Here is a 27198-nt window from a genome sequence, read left to right as displayed (position 1 = left end):
AACCAGAAAGTTGACAACATTACCTTCCAAAATACCAACTTGTTACCTCACCACCAACCAATTAGAGGTGTGTACAGGAGCTGATCACACACCCTGAGATCCTCTCCCTTACTTTGCCTTTAAAAATGCTTCCCTAAATGCCATGGGGGCATTGGGGTCTTTTGAGCACAAGCTGCCTATTCTCCTCGCTTTGCCCTGAAATAAACGCTACACTTCCCTTCACCACAAGCCGGTGTCAGTAGATCGTCTTTGCCTCACATCAGGAGATCAGACCTACATCTGGTGCATTAACAAAACAGCTATTACAAAATACAGACACCAGATAAAAATCCAAAAAAGATGAAGACTATTGAGAACATCATGATATCTCTTCTAGGAATTCATTCTTGGAATAAACGCTCAGTTCATGGCAGAATTTAGCATAAATAATTAAAGCTGTTTTTTTGATTCAGTGTGTAACAAATTGGAACCCCAAAGTTCTGAAGCAGGGGGAGAGGAGAAAGATTTATCAATTATGTATTCTTTGTTTAAATTTTATTTTTATGAAAACAGGTAAACTCCCATGTTGAGAAAAATCACCAAAATGCAGATCTTCAAGACAGTTGAGTAATTCATTACAAAGGGAAGGGATTAAGCATTTAAATGTGAACCTTGCCATCTTACTGCTGCTATAATTTACAAGGCAGCCACGGACTTTTTGATCCCTGATACATGGTGACATTCAGGCTACACCTTCCTAGATCTAGACGACTGGAGATTTTCTCACTAAGATTCCTTATCCACATGACACTTAGGGTAGGTTTTATGAGACAAGCAGAAGACTGGTGAATATAAATGAACAATTGGCAGATCTTCCTTTTTTCTCCTAATGAATTTATAATTTAGAGCATCTGAATGGATCCCTAGGGGAGTAATTTTTTCATGACTAACACTCTCTAGTATTTGCATCTATTTCTAATTCATAAAGTTTGAATGTGTTAGCCTTCAAGAACTTGGAAGAGTCTTCTATTTAATAAGATCAATCTTTTAATTTATGAATCTAGTTTTTACTTTTACTATGTACTCTTTATCCAAATCATTTTAATTATATCTCAAAATAATTTATAAAACGCATGTGGACAGATCCATGATAAAAACTAAGTTTCAATTAAAGGTAGTGTCCTGAAAATCATAATCTGAAACAAAAAGACACTGGAAAACTTTGAACGATCAACAAATTTCTCTGTACGTATGTCATGTATCAGTGTTCTTTATTTAGCTCACCATCACGGTTCTGTCAAATCCTTGCAAAAGTCCACACAAGACTTCCTTTAAGTTCATCCGAGCAATGCACATTAACATGTCCACTCACCCAAATCGACCGATGTACATTCCACAGCTAAAGAAACCCCTCTTTTCATTTGATTCCAGAAAGTATGTTTTCAATAAAAGATGTATAATATTCTAGAAATATGCCTCTTAAGAGCCATCCAGATGGAAATATTTCATTCCTTAGATATGTACTCAGAAATACATAAACTGTAAATAAATCTTGCTTATGAACATTACTGAGATATAAAACTATGAAATATCATTGAGGTCAAAGAAAGGACTTGGGTTTTTCTCTACTGGTCAGAGTTCACTTCTACACTTCAGTGCTACTCACAGTGATGATAAAGACATAACTACACAACCAAACTGAACACAGATGGCTGAAAAAGCACCACTATGTTAAGCAATTAATAATAGGAAAAGTAGAAATCTCTGAGTAATCATTTACGCTTCAGAGGTCTATATTTGTACTTGATTACTAAGGTAATCCTGTGTTAACTCTATCCTTGAACTGGTTGGAGGACAACAGCTATGTTATCTGCTGACTAGATGACTCAAGCCCATCAATATCAGTAGAATGTACATCTCGGGTCCCCATTCAATGCCACACAAACCCCCCAACTCCCTGGTTCTTGCCCATAAAGTCAACGCCATACCACTGTCACCCCCCACCACCACGTACCTGCTTCCCATCCAGGGTGTAGAGACGTTTCACGACTCCCGAGTCCAGCTTGATGGCGTCAGTGATGTCGGTAAGAACCTGCTCAAAGGAGTGAGCAGTCTTCTTGTTGAGGAGAATCCGGACGGCTTTCCGTGGCTTCACCCCACTTCTGATGATGGTGACCAGCTTGGGCCGAATGAAATCCTTATTCTCCCGCACCTCTGAAGGGCTCCCTTTGGCAGTGGCCAGAGAGGACACCGCCCGCGAAGCCGAGGTGGTCTTGACATTCACCGACCAGTTGGGGTTCACATTCTTGGTGTATTCCAGCTTCTTGAAGGGTTCGATTGAGCCACACACATAACTCTCTCCTAAGGAGGAGAGGGACATATTGAAATTTACACTCAGCTAAACTCATTCCCTCTGTCCCACTCTCTGAATTTTCCTGTTCTCTTGATACTCGGAAGCGAGCATGACTTGTGACTTTTTAAACAATGGGACCATGATTAATAATTAATGAAAAAGGATTTCTGACTTCTAATCTAGCTCTGTCAGCAACAGATTGGTATTCAAGAGGGGAGAAATAATCTTTTCTCCCTTTCTTCATCTTCAGTTTGGTGACAGAAATATCGATGTTGAACAGCCCTTGGAGACACATGAAATTGAATTCAAGATAGAAAGTATTTGGGGGGATTTAGGTATATTTATATTAGGAGAAAACTTCAAAATCAGAGGCACTGACATTTGCCACCTGAGAAAATTTAAAAACAGAAAATGGATCAGAAAACAGCTTCTTAGAATAGCTGTGTAATTTATAAGTTTGATGGGAGTGTTTGCTTAACATTTTGTAAAGTTAAGAAAAATTTCAATAACAAGCAGAATACTTCCATTCCTTTTCTTCCATCTTCACAGAACCATGCACAGTGATCCACACACACATCATACTTGTTTACAGATAAAACATTTTGAGGGTGGTCAACATATAAACTTTATAAACTGATTTTAAAATAATTACATAAGATGAAAAAGATCTGAGGATCTAATGTACAGCATGATGACTACACTTTATAACACTGAGAACCCATGGACTAAAGTCCATGGAATTCTCCAGGCCAGAATACTGGAGTGGGTAGCCGTTCCCTTCTCCAGGGGATTTTCCCAGCCCGGGGATCAAACCCAGGTCTCCTGCATTGCAGGCGGATTCTTTAGCAGCCAAGGCACCAAGAAAGCTCAAGAACACTGAAGTGGGTAGCCGATCCTTTCTCCAGCGGATCTTCCTGACCCAGGAATCGAATCGGGGTCTCCTGCTTTGTGGGTGGATTCTTTACCAGGTGAGCTACCAGGGAAGCCCCAACACCATGTAGTATAATCAAAATTCAATAAGAGAATAGAACTTCAAAGTTCACACTAAGAAAAATATTTGAGGTGATGAATGCATCAATTAGATAGGAGGAATCCTTCATACACACACACACACACACACAGATATACACATACATGTGTGTGTGTGTATATACACATACACACACATTTTACATATGTGTAAAACTGTCATAAGATACACTGTATATATCTTACAATTTTGTCAATCATAACCCAACAAAGCTGAAAAAATAAATGTATAAAGTTAAATTTTTATTAAAAATGATTCCTTAACAGAGACTCATTTAATGAAGATACTCAAAGTTTTTCTTTTTTTTGGCAGGGTCTTCTGCTGCCTTGTCCACTGATACATGCCCAGCACACAGGACAGACCAGCGCCTGGCACCTTGGGGTACCCGATGTTTGTTTAATGAATAAAAGAACTATGCACAGTCAGACTATTAAATAGATACGGATCACATAAAAAGGTAACACACATACCAAGCAATGACAAATTATAAAATGACTAATTCTACTTATATTTTCATAAACTTAGGTCAGAGCATTTTGAAATTAAAGATTTCATAATGGCCTTTTTTTCTGGGTAAGTCTTTGTAACTGGGAATATGTAAAAATGCTAAAAAGCCTTCCTAATTGCAGGTAAAGTAAGCTAGGGCTAATCCTACACAGCCCATTTACTTTTATCTAAATCCTTGTCCTATTTTTAAATTAACAGTGCAAGCATCCAAGGCCATGGAATAGGTATTCACATAAAAATAACTGAACCAGTGTTTCAAAAATAGAAAAGCACAATTACGCATGTTATCAAACATTTACTTTGCCAATGTTTTTAAAACATACTCCAATGTGTGTTTATGCATTATGTCTCTCTAGTAGTGGTACAAATAGTACAAATTTAGTAAACCACGTTTCTAGTCACTGAGCATTGGAGAAGGAAATAGCAACCCACTCCAGTGCTCTTGCCTGGAGAATCCCAGGGCCAGGGGAGGCTGGTGGGCTGCCGTCTATGGGGTCACACAGAGTCGGACATGACTGAAGCGACTTAGCAGCAGCAGCAGCGGTCACTGAGCCGACTGTTACTGGCTCCAACTATGCTTTTCTCAAAAATCTATGTGGATATCATGGAGAAGGAGATGGCAAACCAGTCCAGTATTCTTACCTGGGAAATCTCATAGAGGAACCTGGCTGACTACAGTTCACGGGGGCACAAAGAGTCAGACACAACTTAGCAACTAAAACAATGACGTGGATATAAACATCACCTCCATGGAGGCTGCAGCAAGAGCACTGTTTCTGCAGGCTTGGTGGAGAGACACTGTGAACGTCACGGTGGGAAGGGAACTGAACTCTAGGCTGGGGACCTGGCCCCTCAGCATGTGACTCGGGCATGTCCGTGCCCTAGTCTTCTCAGCGGGAACCTGTCCACCAGGCAGATGAAGGCTATGCTTGTGGCCGCTTTCATCTCACCAGCCTTTAGTGACAATCAAGTTAGACAGGAAAGGTCAAAGTGACCTCAAATTCTAGACTGCTACACAAGTGAGAATCACCCGAGGCTGCACTACACTGACTGTGCAGGAAGCAGGTATTATCCTGTCCAGTGTTCGTTGTTGCTATGGTCACCAGTAGACACAACCTGGAGCCACCTCAGGGTGACGATGCCCCAAGGGTACCCCAACAAGGCACACAGACCTTAGCTTACAAGATGAGTCTTTGCAAGAATTCTGTGCTAATTGGAGATATGAAATTATCTGATTATTTGTTTATGTATTAAACTAATAATTAAAATCAAAACAAAAGGGGACTTCCTTGGCGGTCCAGTGGTTAGGACTCCACTCTTCCAATGCAGGGGCTGCAGGTTTGATTCCCGCCAGAGGAACTAAGATACCACATATCACACAGTGCAGTCAAATTTAAAAAAAAATCAAAACAAAAATACGGAATGGTTTACATTTCAACAAAGGATAATTTTTTAACTTTAGGAAAAAAAATGTTAAAAGGGAAGAATTTTAAAGTATTCACATAATAGTATGGAATGGATGTGTTGAAAGAGAAAATAAATACTTTTTATTTTATTTTTTTACATCTTCTTAAACAAACCACTTTGAAAATTTCTGAAAGCATGGCAACTTTGGGAAGGAAATGCTGAAGGAAGGCAGATGCAGATGTAGAGAACGGATTTGTGGGCACAGTCCTGGAGGGAGACAGTGGGGTGAACGGAGAAAGTAGCATCAACACACACACACACTCTCAGGTCAGCCTGAGATGGACAGCCGGTGAGAAGCTGTTGTACAGCACAGGGAGCCCAGTCTGTGATGACCTAGAGGGACAGGATCGGGGAGAGGAGGGAGGCTAGGGAAGGAGAGGATGTATGTAAAATTATGGCTGCTTTGCGCTGTTTTATGGAGAAAACCAACACAAGTAAAACAACAAAAATTTTTAAAGAAAGTAACGCTGGCTTGGTTCAAGCACCAACAGGGAGAGGAAACTTGTGTTTAACCGGTGCTGTCACTTTGGGGCTTCTCTGGCTCATCAAAGACTGGAATAAAATCTTGGGAAAGTGTATGAGACAAGAACTTAATTTAACTGCATTGTGACAGAGACTACATCTTCTATTGGGGAGAAGTTTGGAGCTTATTAATAAGCTTCTATTAAATTATACAAATATATTTATATTAAATTTACTTGACTCACATTTTGACTCCTTTTATTTTAATCATAACTCCAAACTTCTCCCCAATAGAAGATGTAGTCTCTGTCACAATGCAGTTAAATTAAGTTTGATTGTGCCTTCTGATTTTGTAAAAAAAAAAAAAAAAAGCTTTTTAATTAATGTATTAATATCGTTGATAATGGGAAATTAACAAATGCAATTGTTCTGAATAGGCAAAACAGTCTTGATTTGATTAAATGGCTTTGGATAGCCAGGGTTTAATCTCTTCCTTAACTGGGAATAGAGTCAAGAGATAGATTATATTTCTTGATTAGAGAATCATCAACAGCTTTAGTTTAAGACCTAACATAAGGTATGCATGTTAAAGGCCATTCAAAATAGCAAGATATTGGGGTGTATGTATCTTTTTGAATTATGGTTTTCTCTGACTATATCCCAGGAATGGGATACATACACCTCAACGTTCATGGCAGCACCATTTACAACAGCCAAGACAAGGAAGCAATCTAAATGTCCATCAACAGATGAACGAATTAAAAGAATGTGGTATATTTACACAATGGGATACTACTCAGCCATAAGAAACAATGAAATAATGCCATTTGCAGCAACATGAATGGACACAGAGATTAACATACTAAGTCAGCCAGAGAGACAAAATGTTAGTTGCTCAGTCACGACCAACTCTTTGTGGCCCCACAGACTGTAGCCTGCCAGGCTCCTGTGGCCAAGGAATTTTCCAGGAAGAAAATTGGAGTGGGTAGCCATTTCCTTCTCCAGGGAATCTTTCTGACCCAGGGATCAAACCTGGGTCTCCTGCACTGCAGGTAGGTGAGGCACCAGGAAAGCCCCAGAGAGAAAAAGACACATATCATATGATACCACTTATATATGAAATCTAAAAAAAAAAAAAAAAAAGATACAAATGAAGTTAAATACAAAACAGAAATAGAAGCACAGATATCATAAAGAAACTTGTTATTATCAAGGGAGAAAGAGGTAGAAGGGATAAATTAGGAGTTTGGGATTAACACATACATACATTCAGTTCAGGTGCTCAGTTGTGTCTGACTCTTTGCGATCACATGGACTGCAGCACGCCAGGCTTCCCTGTCCATCACCAACTCCTGGACCTTGCTCAAACTCATGTCCATCAAGTCGGTGACGCTACAGATCTATCTCATCCTCTGTCATCCCCTTCTCCTCCCACCTTCAATCTTTCCCAGCAACAGGGTCTTCTCCAATGAGTCAGTTCTTCGCATCCAGTAGACAAAGCATTGGAGCTTCAGCTTCAGCATCAGTCCTTCCAATAAATATTCAGGACTGATTTCCTTTAGGATTGACTGATTTGATTTCCTTGCAGTCCAAGGGACTCTCAAGAGTCTTTTTCACCACCACAGTTCAAAAGCTTCAATTCTTTAGCCCTCAGTTTTCTTTACAGTCCAACTCTCACATTCATACATGACTACTGGAAAAACCATAGTTTTGACTAGACAGACCTTTGTTGGCAAAGTAACGTCTCTGCTTATTAACATGCTGTCTAAGTTAGTCATAGCTTTTCTTCCAAGGAGCAAGTGTCTTAATTTCATGGTGCAGTCACCATCTGCAGTGATTTTGGAGCCCCCCAAAATAAAGTCTCTCACTGTTTCCATTTTCCTCATCTATTTGTCATGAAGAGATGGGATCAGATTCCATGATCTTTGTTTTTTGAATGTTGAGTTTTAAGCCAGCTTTTTCACTCTTCTCTTTCATTCCATCAACAGGCTTTTTAGTTACTCTTTGCTTTCTGCCATAAGGGTGGTACAATCTGCATATCTGAGGTTATTGATATTTCTCCCGGAAATCTTGATTCCAGCTTGTACTTCATCCAGCCTGGCACTTTGCATGATATAATCTGCATAGAAGCTAAATAAGCAGGGTGACAATATACAGCTTTCATGTATGTCCTTCCCAATTTGGAACCACTCTGTTGTTCTATGTCTGGTTCTAACTATTGCTTCTTGACCTGCATACAGATTTCTCAGGAGGCAGGTCAGATAGTCTGGTGTTCCCATCTCTTTCAGAATTTTGCACAGTTTGTTGTGATCCACACAGTCAAAGGCTTTGATAACAAAGCAGAAGTATATGTTTTTCTGGAATTCTCTTGCTTTTTCTGTGATGTTGGCAATTTGATCTCTGGTTCATCTGCCTTTTCCAAATCCAGCTTGAACATCTGGAAGTTCACAGTTCACATACTACTGAAGCCGGACTTGGAGAATTTTGAGCACTACTTTGCTAGCATGTGGGATGAGTGCAACTGTGCAATAGTTTGAACATTCACTGGCATTGCCTTTTGAGCTTGGAATGAAAACTCACATTTTTCAGTCCTGTGGGCACTGCTGAGTTTTCCAAATTTGCTGGCATATTGAGTGCAACACTTTCACAGCACCATCTTTTAGGATGTGAAATAGCTCAACTGGAATTCCATCACCTCCACTAGCTTTGTTCATAGTGATGCTTCCTAAAGCCCACTTGACTTCACATTCCAGGATGTCTGGCTCGAGGTGAACAATCATACCATCATGGTTATCTGGGTCATGAAGCTCTTTTTTGTACAGTTCTTCTGTGTATTCTTGCCACCTCTTCTTAATATCTTCTACTTCTGTTCAGATCAGATCAGTCGCTCAGTCGTGTCTGACTCTTTGTGACCCCATGAATCACAGCACGCCAGGCCTCCCTGTCCATCACCAACTCCCGGAGTTCACCCAGACTCAAGTCCATCAAGTCACTGATGCCATCCAGCCATCTCATCCTCTGTTGTCCCCTTCTCCTCCTGCCCCCAATCCCTCCCAGCATCAGAGTCTTTTCCAATGAGTCAACTCTTCACATGAGGTGGCCAAAGTACTGGAGTTTCAGCTTTAGCATTATTCCTTCCAAAGAAATCCCAGGGCTGATCTCCTTCAGAATGGACTGGTTGGATCTCCTTGCAGTCCAAGGGACTCTCAAGGGTCTTCTCCAACACCACAGTTCAAAAGCATCAATTCTTCGGCGCTCAGCCTTCTTCACAGTCCAACTTTCACATCCATACATGACCACAGGAAAAACCATAGCCTTGACTAGATGAACCTTTGTTGGCAAAGTAATGTCTCTGCTTTTCAATATGCTATCTAGGTTGGTCATAACTTTCCTTCCAAGGAGTAAGCGTCTTTTAATTTCATGGCTGCAGTCACCATCTGCAGTGATTTTGGAGCCCAGAAAAATAAAGTCTGACACTGTTTCCACTGTTTCCCCATCTACTTCCCATGAAGTGGTGGGACCGGATGCCATGATCTTCGTTTTCTGAATGTTGAGTTTTAAGCCAACTTTTTCACTCTCCACTTTCACTTTCATCAAGAGGCTTTTGAGTTCCTCTTCACTTTGTGCCATAAGGGTGGTGTCATCTGCATATCTGAGGTTATTGATATTTCTCCCGGCAATCTTGATTCCAGTTTGTGTTTCTTCCAGTCCAGTGTTTCTCATGATGTACTCTGCATATAAGTTAAATAAACAGGGTGACAATATACAGCCTTGACGAACTCCTTTTCCTATTTGGAACCAGTCTGTTGTTCCATGTCCAGTTCTAACTGTTGCTTCCTGACCTGCATACAAATTTCTCAAGAGGCAGATCAGGTGGTCTGGCATTCCCATCTCTTGCAGAATTTTCCACAGTTTATTGTGATCCACACAGTCAAAGGCTTTGGCATAGTCAATAAAGCAGAAATAGATGTTTTTCTGGAACTCTCTTGCTTTTTCTATGATCCAGCAGATGTTGGTAATTTGATCTCTGGTCCCTCTGCCTTTTCTAAAACCAGCTTGAACATCAGGAAGTTCATGGTTCACATATTGCTGAAGGCTGGCTTGGAGATTTTTGAGCATTACTTTACTAGCATGTGAGATGAGTGCAATTGTGCAGTAGTTTGAGCCTTCTTTGGCATTGCCTTTGGGATTGGACTGAAAACTGACCTTTTCCAGTCCTGTGGCCACTGCTGAGTTTTCCAAATTTGCTGGCATATTGAGTGTAGCACTTTCACAGCATCATCTTTCAGGATTTGAAACAGCTCAACTGGAATTCCATCACCTCCACTAGCTTTGTTCGTAGTGATGATTTCTAAGGCCCACTTGACTTTACATTCTAGGATGTCTGGCTCTAGGTCAGTGATCACACCATCGTGATTATCTGGGCTGTGAAGATCTTTTTTGTACAGTTCTTCTGTGTATTCTTGCCATCTCTTCTTAATATCTTCTGCTTCTGTTAGGTCCATATAATTTCTGTCCTTTATTGAGCCCATCTTCGCATGAAATGTTCCCTTGGTATCTCTAATTTTCTTGAAGAGATCTCTAGTCTTTCCCATTCTATTGTTTTCCTCTATTTCTTTGCATTGATCATTGAGAAAGGCTTTCTTATCACTCCTTACTATTCTTTGGAACTCTGCATTCAGATGGGTGTATCTTTCCTTTTCTCCTTTGCCTTTCTCTTCTCTTCTTTTCTCAGCTATTTGTGAGGCCTCCTCAGACAATCATTTGGCCTTTTGCATTTCTTTTTCTTGGGGATGGTCTTTGATCACCGTCCGCCTCCTGTACAATGTCATGAACCTCTGTCCATAGTTCTTCAGGCACTCTGTCTATCAGATCTAATCCCTTGAATCTATTTGTCACTCTCACTGTATAATTGTAAGGGATTTGATTCAGGTCATACCTGAATGGTCTAGTGGTTTTCCCTACTTTCTTCAATTTAAGTATGAATTGGGCAACAAGGAGTTCATGATCTGAGCCACAGTCAGCTCCCAGTCTTGTTTTTGCTGACTATATAAAGCTTCTCCATCTTTGGCTGCAAAGTATATAATCAATCTGATTTTGGTATTGACCATCTGGTGATGTTCATGTGTAGAATCTTCTCTTGTGTTGTTGGAAGAGGGTGTTGCTATGACCAGTGTGTTCTCTTGGAAAAACTCTATTAGCCTTTGCCTTTCTTCATTCTGTACTCCAAGATCAAACTTGCCTGTTACTCCAGGTGTTTCTTGACTTCCTACTTTTGCATTCCAGTCCCCATGATGAAAAGGATACCTTTTTTTGGTGTTACTCTAGAAGGTCTTGTAAGTCATCATAGAACCAATCAAAGTCAGCTTCTTCGGCATTACTGGTTGGGGCACAGACTTGGATTATTGTGATACTGAATGGTTTGCCTTGGAAATGAACAGAGACCATTCTGTCATTTTTGAGACTGCATTTTGGACTCTTTTGTTGACTATGAGGGCCACTCCATTTCTTCTAAGAGACTCTTGCCCACAGTAGTAGATGTAAGAGCAGCGACCCCACAAGAGACTGACCCAGACTTGCCTGTGAGTATACAGGAGTCTCCGGTGGAGGCATGGGTTGGCAGTGGCCTGCTATGGGGTCGGGGGTGCTGAGTGTACCAGTGCCCTCATGGGACGTTTTGAAGGAGGTCGCCATTGTCTTCATCACCTCCACCATAGTTGGGTCTGAGGTCAAACAACAGGGAGGGAACACAGCCCCGCCCATCACCAGAAAATTGGATTAAAGATTTACTGAGCATGGCCCCGCCCATCAGACCCAGTGTCCCCCTCAGTCAGCCTCTCCCATCAGGAAGCTTCCATAAGCCTCTTATCCTTATCCATCAGAGAATGGACAGAAAGAAAACCACAATCACAGAAAACTTATCAAAACTTATTAGATGGACCACAGCCTTGTCTAACTCAATGAAACTATGAGCCACGTCTTGTAGGGCCAACCCAAGACAGATGGGTCATGGTGGAGAGTTTTGACAAAATGTGGTCCACTGGAGAAGGGAATGGCCATGAACAGTATGAAAGGGCAAAAAGATAGGACATTGAAAGATGAACTTCCCAAGTTGGTAGGTGCCCAATACGCTACTGGAGAAGAGTGGAGAAATAACTCCGGAAAGAATGAAGAGACAGAGCCAAAGCAAAAACAACACCCAGGTGTGGATGTCACTGGTGATGGAAGTCAAGTCCGAGGCTATAAAGAGCATTATTGCATAGGAACCTGGAATGTTAGGTCCATGAATCAAGGTAAATTAGAAGTGGTCCAACAGGGGGCGGCAAGAGTGAACATCAACATACACACATTACTATATATAAAACGGACAACCAACAAGGACCTACTGTGTAGCACAGAGAACTCTACTCAGTGTTTGGTGATAAATATAAGGGAACTGCAGAAGCAGCATCCATCTGAACAGCTCTCATATTTTCAAAGGCCCAAAAAACAAATATTTTCTGTTAAGCAAAGAAAGAAAGAAAACAACAGTTAAACAAAAAAAAAGTAAGGAAATGAAGCATTAAATTATGTTTGGATCTGACCAATATCTCCTAAAATATCAGAACACAGTAACTTTTCCCTGAAAGTCGTATATATTTTGGGACTTTGGGAAACAGAATAATTTCTGTGTAAGCATATTAGATTATCATGAAGGTACCAAAGAGTCCTTGTTTGTTTTCAAAAAAAAAAAAAAAAGAATCACACGTGAGTTTTAAAATTATTATATTTTGCTATTCTTTAAAGTATGGAAATAAATTTTCTCTAACAAAATTTATTAGTAAAAAATCTGCAAAGTTAATGCTACTTGGCCACTGGCTCCCATTATAAGATTAAAGAATTTGCACATAAGAGAAATTCTCAAAGTCACAATGGACAACTTACAGTAATATGGGTAACTGAAGTCATCTAGGAAGGTCTTTCTCCATAAGAGTCCATATTAGGAGATACTAGATGTTTGCCCTGTTTTTCCTTATTGGTAGAGGTTTTTCACTGGCTCAGGGTTGAGACTTGTAAATTCCATCTATGACATCACTTGACCTCAGTCTGAAAATGACCTAATCTCCATTTTTCACATTATTTAAGCTGCTTGCCATCTCCTTTAGGATTCCTTTAAGCTCTAATGTGGTATGTTCAAAAGTATACTAAGTGAGGGCTTTGTGTAATGCACGCCATTTTTCCAGAGTAAAAACTTCCTTATTGAAAACTCTGGAAATGAAAATTCACTATTGTGAATTACAGTAAAATCTGGGACAGACTCAACTGTATATTGAAATCTCTGAAGTTGAACTGAGTTAAATTACATGAAGTACATAATTTATGAAATATAATATCATAAAGTGCCTTCTGGATATTATATTTTATAAACCTATCTCAGATGTACACAAAAACATCTCATAATCTACCTGGAAGGTGCTGGCTTAAGAAGATGATTTTGACAGTGCTATCAAAGGCAAGAAAAAAGATTCCCAAAGGCACTGACAGATCATTCTTCCATGGGAGTCTTTCATAATATGATAGTACATAAAAATAAGCTTACTGAAAAAATGTGAATGTATATATCAGGTCTATGGAAAATGTCAACTTCTCAAATATAAAGCAGCAAAAAAAAATAACATAAAGGAAAAATTGAGGGACACATTTTTTTAAATTTAAAACTGATATACCTGAAAACTAGAGAAGCTAAAATAAAAAGGGGAAAACAAACTGATGACCTATAATACAACAGTGGGTTAATATGCTATGCACAGCCTTTTATAATTTACAAAAATGCAAGGTACTAAAATATATGACAAAGAATAAAAATAAAATATAGAAAATGCCACTAGGGACACTATAAATTGATATCAACCCTTTTGGAAAGCAACATGGCAAACTATATTTGGAACCATGAAAATATTCTCATCGCTAAAAATTTTTCCTAAGTAAATAACAGAGCAACAAAAAACCATACTGCAACAGATACAAGCAGCATTAGCCATGACATCAAAAAATTTTAAGCAGCCTCCTAAATTCTCAATGATGGGCATAATACCTGAAAAGAATTTTAAGTTATAACCTTATCTTCAAAGAGCTTTGCGAGCAAGATGTGCATATGAAAATTTTCCACCACAAGACAATAAGTGATAATTGGTAGAGAAGTGGTCCAGGCAACCCTAATCCAGAAGAGAAAGAAATCATTTCCCACTTCCCACTGTGTGATCAATAAAGAAAAAATGGAATTCCTGCTGGCCCTGGAAGTGAGGGTGAGATTCTCATTAGCAGAAAAGAAGACAGCACTTCAGATAAAAATAAAATAATAATATGCTCTACTGAACAGTACACTAAAGGGGATCATCTGTTGGATATTAACCTGTCTTTCTCAAAAACTAATATAAAACTCATTCCAGGGACAAACAAGTTAAGCTAAGACTACAGTAGGCTATAGCACCAAAGTTTTTATGCATGATCAGAATTGAGGTTTTATTTTATTTTAAAGTCTTTACTGAGTTTGTTACGATACTGGTTCTGTTGTTTATGTTCTTTCAGGGATAGAACCTGCAGCCCTGGACTAGAAGGCCCAGTCCTAACCACTGGACTTCCAGGGAAGTCCCCCAGACCCAGGTTTTCAGAAAGACCACACTGGCTGTAGTGTGGAGGCAGAGCTGCAGGTAGGACATGGGAAGATAGGAGTCAAGATGCCTTTCAGAAAGCTATTCTACTAGCCCAAGCGAGAAGCTGGAGAGCTAAACTTTACACATCCCCATTAGGAACAGAGAGGAACGGCTGCCATGAGAAGTACTTAGCAGACAGAATCAACTGATTGGATTGAAGAACTGGCAATTGACTGGATGCTAGCCTCACTGATGCCATTGAAACTTCTATTTTGGCCAACTCTCCATATATTACAATAGATCAAATGAGAAGGGAAACACGTCTGGGTTAGATGGTAAGGAATAAAATGAATTTGGTTGTGCACAAATCAAACGTGAAGTTCCTAGGAGCCAACTGGTTGGAGATTTTCCAGCAAGAAATTAGAAATATAGATCCAGGGTATGAGAAAGGGATGCATGGGGTAGTTGCAGCTATGGGAACTAAAGAAAATGTTCAGAGACCCCACCCAGCTGGCCAGGGTGAAGTCCAGGGCAACGCCAGCACTGAGAGAGCGATCAGAGACGGAGGGGCCGTTGAAGGGAGCTTAGAAATCAGGTGCCTGGAGCCATGGCAACCAAGGCGGTGGTGAGGATGCGGCTGGGAGAGACCCAGAATCAGCATCTGACGCTCCAGCAACAGCAGAGAAAATGAGGTTTCCTAACAGACCACCAGCCGGGCCACGAGGAAGCCACATGTGGCCTCATAACGGCCACTTCAGTCGGGCAGTGATGCCAGGTTGCTCTCATTCATTTATTTACCCATTCGGCCTCTCTTTCCTCTTTCTTTCAGTGATATTTATTGCGTTCTTGCCACCACCATGCTAACACTGAGGACTCCAACAAGCTCCCTGATGTCCAGAAACACTGATACAAAACAAATAGGTGTAATGATGCTAACTAAGGAGCTGAGGTATGACTGGAAGTTGAGGAAGTAGAGATAGCAAAAGCAGATGTTTCTCATGGAGGAAGAGCTTGTGGTTGAGAGGTAAGCAGGACGAAGCCAAGGATTGTTCAGACTGAGAGATCTGCGTGTCTGATGGCTGAGGGGTCAAGTGGGGAGAGGCTAATAGAACAGGTTAAGTGTTTGCCATCAGCAGATCCTGTTGAAGCCCATGCGATGCAACCTGCAATCCTCACCATGACTCGATGAGCTAAGAATGAACAGACCTCTTCTCCCAGGGCGCGTGGACATGCAAGGAGTGAGTCAGTTTGCTCAGGGCCACCCCCAGCTTAACCATGGCACAGCCGCGCACCCACAGGAGGGCACCCACCAGTGCCGTCCTCACAGAGAGCGGGGAGGCCCAGAGGTGGGGGAGCAGGAGGAAAGAGAGCAGCCCAGATCAGTGGGTCACGGGAGACAAGCCAGAATAGATGGAAGCGTAGGAGCCACAGAGAGAAACATGAGAAAGATTGTGGGCTGTATCCTCTGTGCACAAGAAGCAAAGAGCGACAGAAAATGCTTTGCCTGTAGCCTGGCGTCTAGGCAAGAAAACTGGCTTGAAGCCTGCTGTGTGGGACATGCGTCCTAAAGGACCTCGCCTAAGATGGATATGGAAGATGTGGTACATACATACAGTGGAATATTTCTCAGCCATAAAAGTGCACAAAATTGGGTCATTTGCAGAGGTGTGGATAGAATTAGAGACTCATACAGAGTGAAGTCAGTCAGGAAGAGAAAACCAAATATTGTATATGAACGCATACATGTGGAATCTAGGGAAATGATACTGATAAGCCTGTCTACAGGGCAGGAATAGAGGCACAGACACAGAGAAAGGACATGTGGACACAGAGGGGACATGGGAGGGAGGGGCCAACTGGGAGATGAGGACTAACATATGCACAGCACCACGTGCAAAAGAGATGGCCAGCAGGACGCTGCTGTAGGGCACAGGGAACTCAGCTCCAGGCTCTGTGATGACCGGAGGGTTGGGATGGGGGGTGGGAGGGAGGCTCAAGAGAGAGGGGGTGTGTGTGTGTGTGTGTGTGACTGATTCACTTTGTTGTACAGCAGAAACTAACATTGTAAAGCAATTATTCGCTAAGAAAGAAATAAAGAGAGGTTGTAACAGTAATGGAAAGCAGGGGCAAATACAGATGCTATAAAAAGAAAAGAGAAAACAAACTGAAAAAGAAAAACTAAGATGTCTGTTTTTAGCTTAGGAGCCTAACAGTACAGGGAAGAGATGACAGAAGTCAGTGGCAGGAATATGAGGAGCTATTATTTACTTTTTTAAAAACTTTTTTGCATCTTCCAAAGCTTTCTATAACGCTCACTGCATAAAAATGTGTTACTCCATCAGTTAAAAAAAATACATTTTTAAAACAGTATTGAGAACTCAAAAACTGTAATAATGGTGCTAAAAAAGGAACAAGCAAACTGAAGAGGTGTCTTAAGGACGAACAGTAAATGACGACAGCTTGGATCTGTGGGATGAAGAAAAGGCAAAGCCAAGGGTGATGTTGAGTTAGACGGTGACACCATTTAACAGGATCCAGAGATAAGAAGAAGGTGCAATTCCGAATAACCTTAAAGAATGGGATTACATCTGTATGTGACATGATGAAAGGACTCAGGATTAGAGGAACACCTGACACAGAGCCGACGCACTGGAAAAGACCCTGATGCTGGGAAAGACTGAAGGCAGAAGGAGGCGACGGGATGAGATGGTGGGACGGCATCATCGACTCAACAGACATGAGTCTGAACAAACTCTGGGAGACAGTGAAGAACAGCAAAGCCTGGCGTGCTGCAGCCCACAGGGTCGCAAAGAATCTGACAGGACGTAGCGACAGAACCACCGCAAGTAGGGTGAATATATCCAGGTAACTGAAGTGATGAAGAAAGGTCTGGGGCTAACTGGCCTTAAAAGAGTGGTAAAAATGATGGAGTTGATGATGTCGCAGTAGATAATGCAAAGACAAGAAAGTGAAGGAAGTGCTTAAAGGTGAGGCAAGTCAAGAGGAAAACAGAAAGTCACTCTTTGAACACCTTGATAATCATTGGTACAGGCAAAATCCAGCAAGAAACACCAACATTCAGAGGCAAAAGTTATTTTAAACACCACAAAGTTCCTCCTCAAAATACTTGTTAATTACAAAGGGGAAAAGAGTAACTTTAGAGTGAAGTAAGTGGCAGACACTCCTTAACCAACAGGTTAACCTCACCAGCAACAAGGCACGGCCACATCACGCACTCCTGAAACGATGCCCCAAGGAGGACACAGCTTCACTTCTGGGGCATCCTTGCCACAAATGCATAATTTCAACCTAAACGCCAGGTGAACACCCCCAAGTTGAGGGACACTTTACAAAATAACTGACCAGTACTCCTCCAAGTGTCAAGTCATTAAAGACAAAGACTTAAGAACTGTCAGAGCTTGGAGGAGATGGAGAAGGCAGGATAGCTAAATGCAATGTTTGGAAACTCAAAAAAGAGGGGATGTATGTAAACATGTAGCTGATTCACTCTGCTGTACAGCAGAAACTAACGCAACAACTGTAAGGCAACTATATGCCAATACAATTTTTTAAAGATTTTTCAAAAAAAATAATGAAGATAAATGCAATGCGTGATTCTGAAACAGCAACACCAAAGGGCCAATGGCGGAGAAAGCAATGGAAGCCAAATAAAGCCCGTAATTTAGTTGCCAGTATTGTTCTCGTTAGTTTTTACTTTGATAATTGTGCCTTGGCTGTGCAAGATGGTCCCTCGTGGGAAGCTGGGTCCAGGGTATATGGGAACCTGCCATCTCTGTGACACTTCTATTAAGTCCAAATTAATTTCAAAACTAAAACTCTTAAAAATGAGGCAGGCATCCTGCAAAAAATACAACTGAAGCCTCTCTTCAAATATTATACAACTTCCATGAGAATATTTTTAATTAAAACATAAAAACATTAGAAGAAAAGGAGAGCAACAATTTTATAGTCTGAGTCCAGAGGACAAGAAGCATGAAATTCAAGCCATAAATGAAAAGATTGATCCATTTTGATTACATAATTTTGTTAAATCTGGGACCCCCCCAAAAAAACAAACACAATAAACAAAATCACTAAAGGACAATCTGGAAAAACACATACTTGAAATTAGTATCACGAAGGGCTAATATCTTAAAAAAAAAAAATCTTAGAAGTCAATTAGAAAAAAAAAAAGACCCCAGCCTGGTAGAAAAATGGACAAAAGCTATGGAGAAAAAAATAGATATGGAAAGATGAAATTTAAAACTATAAGAGGGTACACGCTTTTCTTAACAGATTGGCAAATGACAAAACATTTGGTAACACACTGCCTCGTAGAAAAACAGCCACTCTCATACATTACTAACGGGGAGGACAAACTGGTACCACTTCTATGAAGAGAAATTTTCCAATAGCTCTTAGAAGTTTAATGCCTGTACTTCTCTCTCCCGCAATATTACTTCTAGGAATTGATCCTGTGCATATTCCCCTACACAAGTGGAAAACTTAACATCCAAGGATATTCCCGTCAAAACTGCTTCTAATAACAAAGGATCGCACACAACCCAGAGGCCCATAGATAAAGACTGGTTAAATTAAAAAATGGCTCATGGTGTAAGGGATACTCTGAGGTTAGGAAAAAGGCTGCAGCGGCTCTAGACTCATGCTATGGTATATGGTTAAGCGTGTAAAGCACAGTGCCAATGTGTGAGCAAGGAACGTTAACTTATAGGCAAATGATAAGCATATTCTCGACAAACACTGGTGTCTCTGAGAGGACGGATATTCAAAAAACTAGTGAACTATTGACCACATGGGGATTTTAGACAGGCATGTTTTACAATTTTTCAAAACTTAAATTAAAAAAATCTTTAAATAGAGCAGAGAGAGGCATAGAGTCAGGTAGTAAATTAGACGGGAAAAGTACTGATAGATGATGACAACATGTCGGGGGAAAGTTGCCAAGAGAGGTGGGGGCCCTGGAAATCATGACTGGAGAGATTTCCTGACTTTGGGGTGAAGTATAGGTTTATTCCTGAGAGGTTAATTCTGATGGGGCCTTGGGAAAAGCCCTTAGGCTGGGGATGTGGAATCAAGCAGTGTCCATGGTGGGGTCAGGGAGGGAAGGTGGGTAGGGGCATGTCACAGCTTGGGAGCCCAGGAACCCAGCAACTTGTTTCTAATACATGCAGATGTCACGTACATATTAACTTACTCGTATCCAGAAGACAGCACACTTGCATGTTTCTACCCTATTGCTTAAAGGAAACTCTGGCTCTTACATTCACACAAGATATTAAAGGATGTTACTGAGGCAGTAAAAAGGTCAATGGATGCAGGGATTGAGGCATGGAGGGGTGAATAAGCAGATTAGAGAGGATTTTTAGGGCAGTGAAACTATCCTGTATGATACCACAGTCATGGATACACATCATTATTTCTTTGTCCAAACCCACAAAATGTACAACATCAAGAGTGAGTCCTTGTGTAAACTATGGACTTGGGATGATAATGGTCTGTCAACGTCGGCTCATCGACTGTAACAAACGTACCCCTCTGGTGATAATGGGAAAGGCTGCTCATGGGTGGATGCAGGGGGATACGGGAAGGGAAAGCTGCTCATTTGTGTCCGATTTTTTACGACCCCAGAGACTATACAGTCCATGCAATTCTCCAGGCCAGAATACTGGAGTGGGTAGCCTTTCCCTTCTTCAGGGGATCTTCCTGACCCAGGAATTGAACCAGGGTCTCCTGCATTCCAGGTGGATTCTTTACCAGCTGAGCTACCAGGAGTTCCCCAGGATATGGGAAAACTCTGTACTTTCTGCTCAGTTTTGCCCCCAACTTAAAACTGCACTAATAATAAGTCTATTTAAAAGTGTGGGGGAGGGGAGCACCTATTCTTCAACACACATTCCTGATGCTTGAGCATCAGATAACGACCAGTCAATCAATCAGGGCTTGGGATTTATATATCATGTTGTATATAATACTACATCTTTCTCCTAAGAGTTCAAAGGTTTTAAATGTTCCTCTTTCATTTATCCTTAAAACATCCTCACACCTACAGTGGAATATAAACACTGTAAAACTGGGTAGAAAGAGGCAGTATCAGGAGAATGAGGCCAAGTCTCAAGATGAATCACTTGCAGAAATAGACCTGCAATTCAACTTTCCTTATTGAGCTTCACGATTTTTTCAAACATATAAAGGCCATGTTGAAAGCAAACAATTAGGAGTGTCATCTGTGTTCTACCCTAAAGTGTGTGTGTGTGCATGTGTGTATACATACACATACCTGCACAAATAGATACACAATCATGCATTCATGCATACACACACCCTTACTCATACACACACACACACACACACACACACCCCCTTACTCATATAATCATACTTCAGCCTAAGAGCCAGCTCATTCCTGGCTGACTAAACTTAGGCATTTTTTAAAGCCAAACTTAGGCATAATAATAGTAAAATAGTGAAACTGACTATTAGCCATTATAAAGAAACTTACATATGTCATTGTCAGGATTTCTAGTCTGAGATAAGTGAGAACAAACAAACTTACAAAAGACAATTACAAGTCAAATATACTTGTCACTGCTCCCACTAAAACGATTTAATTTAAAACATCATCATATTGGAAGGAGAAATGAGACGCTAATTACATGCATTGACTTTTACATAAAATTAGTATGTAAAGTGGGAGCTAGGAACCTAATGGTGAATATGAAGCAACGGCTTGCATTTTATCAGACTAAGCAAAAACGTAATTGACAAAGAGGCAAATCTAAATGAATTTCCAGCTTACACTAAGCGCAGCTGCATGCTAATTGTCAGTATTATAGATGGAAAAAATGCATTTAAACAAAAAATTTTTAAACGCAGACAATAAGCAAACTTACCTACTTTACTGACGTTACCATTTATTTAATCAGAAAAGTATTTTTTTCCAAAAAGGAATTTTTAACATCAGATTATTCCATCTGCAGTTACTTCAAATTAATTGAGGAGAAAAGTGTTTGGAGGCAAATGAAAAGATTAAAGTGTTTCTGGGATCAGTATCTGCTACTCCTGGAATTAAGTCGAGGTTAAAAAACATTTGTTTTCAGGAAGAAGCCAATACAATAATATTTCATTTAAGAGCCACTGAGAATATTTTATATGTATATATATGTACATACATAGGTACATACACACACACATATATATGTAACAATCAGTTTTCTGTACACCAGAAACTAACACAATATTATAAATCAACTGTACTTCAATTTTAAAAGGCCACTAAGAATACCTCACTTGGTATCTTATGTCAGTGGCAGTTAAGAGATCAAACTCTGGCATCAGCCTTCTTGAGTTCAAATCCCAACTCTTTCTTGCTGTGTGACCCTGGCAGATCACTTAACCACACTGTGCCTCACTTTTCACTTTTTACTATGAGAGTGATTAACAGTACCTACCTCCTAGGATCACTGTAAGAATGAAATATGTTCACATATGCCACAAATATGCCATATTTGTGAGTGATCATTATTATCACCGCTCAGGACAGCAGTCTCTTTGGGTATTCTTTTGTACTAAAAAACTGACCAAGAAGATGGTAGCAACATGTCATGATTCTGCTGGTCCCCCAGATAAAAAGTACTGTCATGTCCCACCTCTCATACCCTCTCCCTGGTCGATGGGAATCATGGGAATATCTTTGCTACTTCTGAGTACGGATCGATCCTTGGTGATAAACTGACTGAGGTAGCCCCTCCCAGGAAATGCTGCACAGGTGACTCTACACCAGAGGCTGCCAAGCCCAGGATATCTGAGAAGGTGCTCGGAGACTCTGGCATATCTTCCCTACAACACCATCAGCCCTTAACGCGACGATTTAGGTGACTGGGCACACACCTGACTTTGCACTTGATCTTTATCCAGATCCCTTGGAATATCTCACCAAATTATTTATCCTGCCTTTTCCAAGGTCATGAAAAGGACAGGGCACAAAAATCAAAGCTGATAACAGAAAGGTTTTATGTTCATTCTTCCCCTTTAATTTACTGGAAGTTCCAGCATCTGAATAGAAGGAAAAAGGCCAAGTCTGCAGGCATCTTGGCAGGGTGACGAGTCATCGAAAAGAGAAGTGAATTCCCACAAAATAAATACACCAAACCCAGGCTTCTCTCAAGTGCAGTCAAACTGTGAGTGGACTGGCACCCCTGCCAAGGGATCAAGGGAAGAGAAATGGGAGAAAGACAGAGGAAGCCCTGAGCCTTGAATCACATACAGATTCTGATTTCAAAGGAGGACCAGAGTGCTTGCCTGTGCGTAGTCAGGGCATGGCATTGGTCCAGGGTCCAGACAGACCACAGGGCCTGGCAAATATACTTGGAGTAGGGATAAACCACCTTCTCAACGTCCTTTTCCATTTTCCATTGTGCTATTACTTCATCAGGACCTTGAGACTTCAACTTAGAAAAATCTACTCTCCAAAGAGGATCATTTACCTCTCAGCATGAATTTAATCCCAGTATTTTTCTCCAAATTATTTTGCTTCACTTATGATTTCTAAGGTGATCAGAGAATTCCCACCCAGTTCAAATGGGATCGGTCCTGAAATAAGACTATTCCAGAGAAGGAAATCTACTCTGCTTGCATAAGACACCAGGTCTCATCTGTGCACAGATAGTCCTATTTTCACTGGGTGAGTGCTCAGTCACTAAGTCATGTCCAGCTTTTTGTGACCCCTAGACTGTACCCATCAGGCTTCTCTGTCCTTGGGATTTTCCGGGCAAGAATATTGGAGTGGGTTACTACGCCCTCCTCCAGGAGATCTTCCTGATCCAGGAATGGAACTCATGTCTCCTGCATTGGCAGGTGGGTTCTTTACCACTAAGCCACCTGGGAAGACTTATTTCCACTTGAAATGTCTAAAACAGATAATGACTGTTAACCTCAGTTAAACTTTATAAAAATAAACTGAGTAGATTAATTCCTCAAATGCCATCGAAAGACAACAATCCTTTAAATTTAGAATTAGTCAAACCTCAGAATAATTTTAAAATTTAAATGTATCATATTGGAAAGAATAGCCAACAAACCTAATTTTTTGATCCAACATCACCACTATCTTATCATGTAAGCATAGACATATATCACTTGAATTTTCAGGCCTCAGTCTACAGTGATCAAAATTAATAGTTTTGATACCTATCTAAGATTCAACTCAAAATTTTCATGAATCATTAGTTATTTTCAGTTCACGTACTGGCAGACACGTGGGAGCAAAAGCTCAATTTGCAACTAGCTGTGAATATGAACCAACCATTTGAATAAAGATACAAAAAAATGGACTTTTAAAAGTAATGTAGCATGGGTATGAGAAAAAATAGAGAGGATGCTGCAGAAATAAGACCGTTTTTCCTTCAGTCCGCTATATAAGTTACCTGATCTAATATTACTAGGTTTGGTTTTGTTTTACACTACTGTACAGCCACGTGAACTTCCCAATGTGTAACATACAAGGACAACACCATGAGACTAGATGCTAGCTCTTGGAGTTCAAGCAAGAAATGCTGAGAATAATACAAACTTTTGGGAACCGAGGCCATCCCCTCCAGGGTCCCTTGGGAGGTCTCCCCCAGCACTCACCTTCCAGCAGTTGGTCCAGGCTGGAAATCTTCTTGAGTCCATCAATGGTGTAGATTGTTCTCACTCCCTGGGGCAAATTCACGTTATCCGACAGAGTTCGGGTCAAATCAGCCAGCAGGGCCTCAAAAGATCGGAAGCGGTCTGGGGAGATGGCATACACAATCCCTTTGAAGTAGCGATCTCCGTTTCGATAGAAACGCACTTTCTTGGCCTTCTTCTCGGAGCTGAGGGTCTGCAGCGTGCGGGTGCGGTAGAAGCTGCAGTGGGCGCTGTGCGTGGGGCTGGGCAGCCCGTTCACCCGCGACCCTCGGCTGTACCTCTGGGCCTTGTCCCGCTCGTCAAAGTGCTCTAGCTCCATGTCTCTGCCGAAGGACATGACTGCGGTTAGAGCTGAACCTGGGAGGCACAGAAACAGAAACACAAAGGTGTTATTTTAGCCTCCAGACCCGGAAGGCTCAGCTTGAGAGCAGCCGATGGGAACACTGCTATAACAGATGATATGTTTGAGTGATCAACTTGGGAGAGAAAAGACAAATATTTAGAGGCAGACCCAGTGGAAACAGATGACTAATCAACCCCAGTTTTGTTAGAATACGGCTGGCATGCGTTGACCACCTCGAATGTCCGGCTTTGAACCGCTCTTATTTCTGATAGTCACAACAAACCTTTTGAAGTTTATTTATTATTAACCCCATACACAGATAAACAAAATGAGGCACAGAAAAATTTCTCCCAAATTTCTCCAAATAATACAGTTGAGAAACGCGTGAACCAAGAACTCTGACCCAGGTTTGTCTGACTCCACGGCTCCCTGCAGGTTAATGCTGATGGTAGGTAGCACATGAGCCTTCACATCAGTCCAGGGCTAAATATAAAAGATACAGCAGTGGGGGGGACCAGGAATCAAAAGACGGCTGCTGCTGCTGCTAAGTCACTTCAGTCGTGTCCGACTCTGTGCGACCCCATAGACAGCAGCCCACCAGGCTCCCCCGTCTCTGGGATTCCCAGGCAAGAACACTGGAGTGGGTTGCCATTTCCTTCTCCAATGCATGAAAGTGAAAAGTGAAAAGTGAAAAGTGAAGTTGCTCAGTCGTGTCCGACTCTTAGCGACCCCATGGACTGCAGCCTACTAGGCTCCTCCATCCATGGGATTTTCCAGGCAAGAGTACCGGAGTGGGGTGCCACTGACTTCTCTGCAAAAGAGGGCAGGTAACATTTCACAGTCAGATTTTAGGGATTTCCCTGGTGGTCCAGTGGTTGTGAATCCACCTTCCAATGCAGGGGATTCGGGTTCAATACCTGGTCAGGGAATTAAGATCCCACAAACTGGGGAGCAACTAGGCTCACATGCAGCAACTACAGAGCCCACGGGCTCCAGGTGCCGTGAGCCACTAGAGAGAAGCCTGCAGGCCGCAAGGAAGATCCCCCACACTGCAGCTAGGACACAATACTGCCAAAAATAAATGAATGAATGAATTTTTTTTTTTTAAGTCAGATTGTAAACATTTTACCCAGTGTTTGCAGTCTCCATGGCCAGACCAAGAGCAAAAAAATCCATAGGTTTAAAAGCGATTTTCCTACATGGTGGTTTAGTCACTAAATCGTGTCCAACTCTTGCAACCCCATGGAATGTAGCCCACCAGGCTCCTCTGTCCATGGAATTCTCCAGGCAAGAATACTGGAATGGGTTGCCAAGTCCTTCTCCAGGGGATCTTCCTGACCCAAGGACTGAACCGGTTTCTCCTGCAGCACAGGCAGATTCTTTATCACTGTGCCACCTGGGCATTTCCTACATAGTCAATTGAAATTTATTTGAAAAGTGGACTCACACTAATTCATTTACTTACACTTAATGCTTGAGATAAGGTGGATTTTTAAAATGGGGGGGAAAAAAGGAAGGGACAGGGAGAAAGGGAAGGAGGGAGGGATGGAAGAGGAGAAAGAAAAGGAAAAGCAACAACAAAATAAAACCAAAAGGGATCAAAGTTACTTCTTCTTTGAGGCACTTGGCCCTTCTTTCCACTAAGACTCTCTCTGTCTTTGTGTGGAGGAAATTGAGGCTTAAAGACGCTGATCCAGACTTGATCCAGAACAAACTATGTAACCGGGAGAAATCTACTTGTTCAGCATCATTAAGCCCCAGTTTCCTCCGTCACACGTGGGAAACTCGATAGTACCTACCTCACAGTTAATATCAGCTATTAAATAACTGAATACACATGAAACACTTCGGGCAATGTCTAGACTGTGATAAGTATTAATGTTTTTAATTCATAAAATTTGCTTTTCTGTTCCTGACTCTGTCACGGGAAGAACTAGCAGGAAGAGAATCTTCCCTTTCCAGCAAGGGGGGATCCAGGTGAGTGCCCACCCCCTACCCTCCACCATTTCCATGTCAGGACCTTCTGGAAGGCACACCTGTGCCCCCACAGTTCCATTTGACTTTGGACGGAGCTGGGTCGTGGGCAGGCTGCCCGTGGGATTATTTCACCCTTGCTCAGGGGTTAGCTGATGAAGGCTCGTGCTATTGCCCTTCACAGGTGATCTGTGTTTTAATAGGACAATCTAGAAGATGGGAAAACCTCAGCACTCAAAGAAAGAAGTCTCAATGACAAAATTTCAGGCACAATGAAACAGAACATAAGGGAAATGAAAACTGGGGGCAAGAACTTTATGTTGTTGTTCAATCGCTCGGTCGTGTCTGACTCTTTGCGACCCCATGGACCGCAGCACACCAGGATTCCCTGTCCTCCACCACCTCCTGGAGTTAGAACTTTATTAGTGCCCCCAAACCCCACCATGAAGACGATGTCGCCGTTCTGAAGGTCACTCCAAACCAACCCAAATGCCAAAGGCCTGCCAAGCCTCCCTGACCTTTCCTTCACTCTCCATAAACTGACCTCTGATCCACTCAGAGCGACTAAAAATTCGTGCTCAAAGCTTCATGCACACTGTGCACTCCTGAAATGCATGCAGTGGAAAAAGCTCACACTTACCGGATGTCTGCGATTTGCCTGACACTGTTAAGTGGCGATCAACCGCTGTGTAACATGCTAAAAATGCCCTCTAGACCTCCTGACAGTCCAGTGAGGAGGGGATGTTATTGTGACGAGGGTGAG

The 27198-nt window shown here is 41.5% G+C and overlaps 1 protein-coding gene across 3 annotated transcripts in view; it reads right to left on the bottom strand.

Annotated features, from left to right (window-relative positions):
* DCLK1 (doublecortin like kinase 1) overlaps nt 1-27198 on the bottom strand; it is a 354917-nt gene that overhangs the window by 324164 nt on the left and 3555 nt on the right. For all 3 annotated transcript variants that reach the window (NM_001434816.1, NM_001109962.2, XM_010810737.4), the window contains exons 2-3: nt 24080-24475; nt 1994-2340 (exon numbers count right to left, since the gene is read on the bottom strand). In NM_001434816.1, the coding sequence (NP_001421745.1) occupies nt 1994-2340; nt 24080-24455 (723 nt within the window). In that variant the 5' untranslated portion in view covers nt 24456-24475. The remainder of the gene's footprint in view (nt 1-1993; nt 2341-24079; nt 24476-27198) is intronic.

Source organism: Bos taurus, chromosome 12 (genome assembly GCF_002263795.3).
Source record: "Bos taurus isolate L1 Dominette 01449 registration number 42190680 breed Hereford chromosome 12, ARS-UCD2.0, whole genome shotgun sequence".
Classification (NCBI taxonomy): Eukaryota; Metazoa; Chordata; class Mammalia; order Artiodactyla; family Bovidae; genus Bos; species Bos taurus.
This window is presented reverse-complemented; position numbering and strand designations above follow the sequence as displayed.